Source organism: Aureococcus anophagefferens (assembly GCF_000186865.1).
Source record: "Aureococcus anophagefferens unplaced genomic scaffold AURANscaffold_172, whole genome shotgun sequence".
NCBI classification, from domain to species: domain Eukaryota; class Pelagophyceae; order Pelagomonadales; family Pelagomonadaceae; genus Aureococcus; species Aureococcus anophagefferens.
Genome location: NW_008705715.1, coordinates 34,147 through 37,070, shown reverse-complemented (window position 1 = coordinate 37,070; position 2,924 = coordinate 34,147). Strand labels below are relative to the sequence as shown.

The following is a 2,924-nucleotide window of genomic DNA, read 5'->3' as shown; positions in this document are numbered from 1 at the left end:
GTCGCGGGCGCGTTCGTCGTCGTCTCCGCCGCCGCCCCGGCGTTCGTCGTGTCGCCCAAAGCGGTGCCCGTCGTCAGGTCCATGAGCTGCGGGCAGACCTCGAACCTGCCGCCCGGGAGCTCGAGTCCAGAAAACGCTTCGCCGCAGACGACGCAGTTCGAGCCCGTCGCGTGGAGCTTCCTCCAGCACGCGTAGCAGACGCAGGCGTGGTCGTGCGTGTTCGAGCTGCTCGTCCCCGGCCGGCACGGGACCGCGGCGGCGCCGCACGACGGGCAGGTCGCGGCTTCCGCGAGCGCGGCGTTCTCGCCCAAATTTTTTAGATGCGCGACCAGCGAGTGCACCGCGGCCGAGAGCTCGCCGCGTTTGAGGGAGCGCACGGCGGTAACCGACGACGCCGCGTACGAGTTCAGCCCATGCGCCGCCGCGGCCGCGACCTGCGACGGCTCCAGCAAGCTCACCAAATCCTCGACCGACGACGTCGACTCCTCGCGCGTCGCGCGCGGCCGCTTCTTCGGCGCCACGTCCGAACGCGCCTCGGCCCGTGCTGCCTCGAGCTGCGGGCTCCCGTCGGGGTAGTGCTCGAGCAGGTAGGTGCTCACGTCGTTCTCCGACGCCGTGTTCCCAAAGCGTGCGTCGCGATGCCCCGGTAGCGTGTGGCCCTCCGCGATCACCCACTTCAGGATCTTGACCATGACCTCGGAGTGGGCGTTGTCGACCTTGTAGGAGCAGAACTTCTTCGCGAGGGCCTCGTAGAGGATCGACGGCAGCTCGCCGCCGGCGACGATGCCGCCCGGCTCGCCCTCGAGCGCGACCATGTCCACGGCGTCCCGCAGCGGCTTGGACCGGAGCAGGCCGAGGATCTCCACGTGGTTGACGAGCGCCAGCTCCTTGGTGGAGAGCGGCGAGGGCGCGTCGTCGGCCGTCGGCCGCGCGTCGGCTCCGGCGCCGCGTGCGACCGTCGACGCGGCCGCGGGGGGCCACAGCTGCCGGCCCAGGGCGCGGGCGTACGGGGCCCGGCGGTCCTTGTCGAAGAAGAAGCTGTGGGACCACGGGAGGCAGAGCACGTAGTCGTAGCGGTTGATGATGTACTCGATGAGCTCCTTCGTGTAGTTCTTCGCCAAGTTGTCCACGGCGTGCTCGAAGCCCAAGGGCTTGGCGTAGGCGTAGGCGTCGTCAAAGAGCCCCGACGCCTTCGGGTCGATCGCGACGGCGACGTACTTGGCCACGAGGTTCATGACGTGCGTCCCCAGCTCGTTGAAGCGGAAGCCCCCGTACGTGTGGCCCCACTTGAGCGACGCGTGGACGACGGCGTAGTTGAGCGCCGCGAGCACGGATGTGTGCAGCAAGAACTCGGGCTTGGAGAGCAAGTAGTAGCACCGCGACGCCCCCTCGTCGCGCAGGGCGCGGAGCTTCAGTAAGAGATCCCGAGTCGACGTCGACGCGTCCTCGCCCAGGCCCAGGCTCAGGACGATAGCGACCATCAGCAGCCCCTTGTTCGCCCAGATGTACGCGGCAGCGAGCATGTAGGACTCGAAGCGCACATCCATGCACTCCTCCGGCTTCAGCAGGCCCAGGTACTGCAGATGCTCCACGAGTTTCTCACTTCTGAGATGCTTGATGCATGCCTCCAGCATCCGTTCGAAGACAGAATTTCCTGATGTTCTGTTGAATTTTTCGTCGTCGACGCTGTTCCGGTTCACGGCAGTCGACGCCCCGTCTGCTGTAATGTGCGCGTTGCAGTCGGCATCTACCAACGTCGCCGCAGCAGCCGTCGCAGTCGCCGCTGCCGCCGTCCGACCCCGCGTTCCGTGGCCCCGCATTCGCTCCTCTTCCGCCTTCTTTTCCAGCTCCTCCTTCCCCATCTCGCGCAGAACGTTCCCCACCGCCGCCTCGCCGCCGTCGCGCGCGTAGAAGAGCACGTCGGCCACGGTCAAGCCGACGAGCGCGAGCGCCTCGCGGGCCTTCTTCGCGAGCGTCGTCGCCTTCTTCCCGTCGCCGCCGAACGTGAGGCCGAGCGGCATCGTCACGACGGCGATGTCGGCCTTGTCCAGCCATGGGATGATCCCGCTGGCGCCGCCGTACGCGCCGTCGGCCTTCTCCGCGCGCGCGATGTACGCGTGGAGGGTCACCGCGTTGCAGAGGTCGGCGACCTTCATGTTGTCCGCCAGCACGACGCCGTTGATCTGGAGCGTCACGTCGCCGGGGCCCAGGCCGCGGCCGAGCAGCGGCACAGTACCGCTCGTCAAAAGCAGCTTGACATGCTTCATGGTGAGTCGTCGAGAGATGGTCATGACGACGCTCTTCCCGGTCCTGTCGACGACGGACACGTCGAGGACCATGTCGTGACGCAGCGGCCGCGACGGCGCGCCTGCCGACGCGCAAGCGTGAGCGGCTTCGGCGGCCGCCGATGCGCTCAAAAGGTAAAGCATCAATCGCCGCCGGTCTTGCACTTCAACACGCCGTAGCGACTACCTCGCAGCGGCGCCGGGCCTCAGTTTAATTTCCCCTTGTACTCGCGATGGGCGGCGTCCATGTCGAAGACGCGGGCGGGCGCCGGCGACGGGTAGGGAGACGGAACAGAGCCGACGCCGGGCGAGTCCCACTCCGCGTGTTCGCGTGCGGCGCCGAGGGCCTCGTCCAGACGGGCGGCGGAGACGGCGCCCGTGCGCTTCTCCGGGGTCCCCCAGATCGAGGCCTGCTCCTGGAGCGGCGCGAGCGCGGCGGCGCCCGCATCTGCCGCCGCCGCGTACTTGGCGCGTTTCGTCGGCGACGCGGTGCGCACCGCCTCCGTCGCGGCGGCCGCGAACGCAGGTAAGGTCTGGTTCTCGCGGACACGCTCGTCGGCGACCATCAGCTCCACGGCAGACCGCGACTGCCGGAGCGTCGGTTGATGGGGGTTGAGCATCGCGCGCGAGCACTTCGGT

The 2,924-nt window shown here is 68.4% G+C and overlaps 1 protein-coding gene across 1 annotated transcript in view; it reads right to left on the bottom strand.

The window, feature by feature from the left end:
• Positions 1 to 2,267, bottom strand: part of AURANDRAFT_68490 (hypothetical protein) — a gene marked incomplete at both ends in the record, with an annotated part of 7,630 nt that extends 5,363 nt beyond the window's left edge. The window contains 2 exons of the mRNA XM_009044183.1: positions 106 to 1,625; positions 1,884 to 2,267. Coding sequence (XP_009042431.1) covers positions 106 to 1,625; positions 1,884 to 2,267 — 1,904 coding nt within the window. The remainder of the gene's footprint in view (positions 1 to 105; positions 1,626 to 1,883) is intronic.
• Between the last annotated feature and the right edge of the window lie 657 nt (positions 2,268 to 2,924).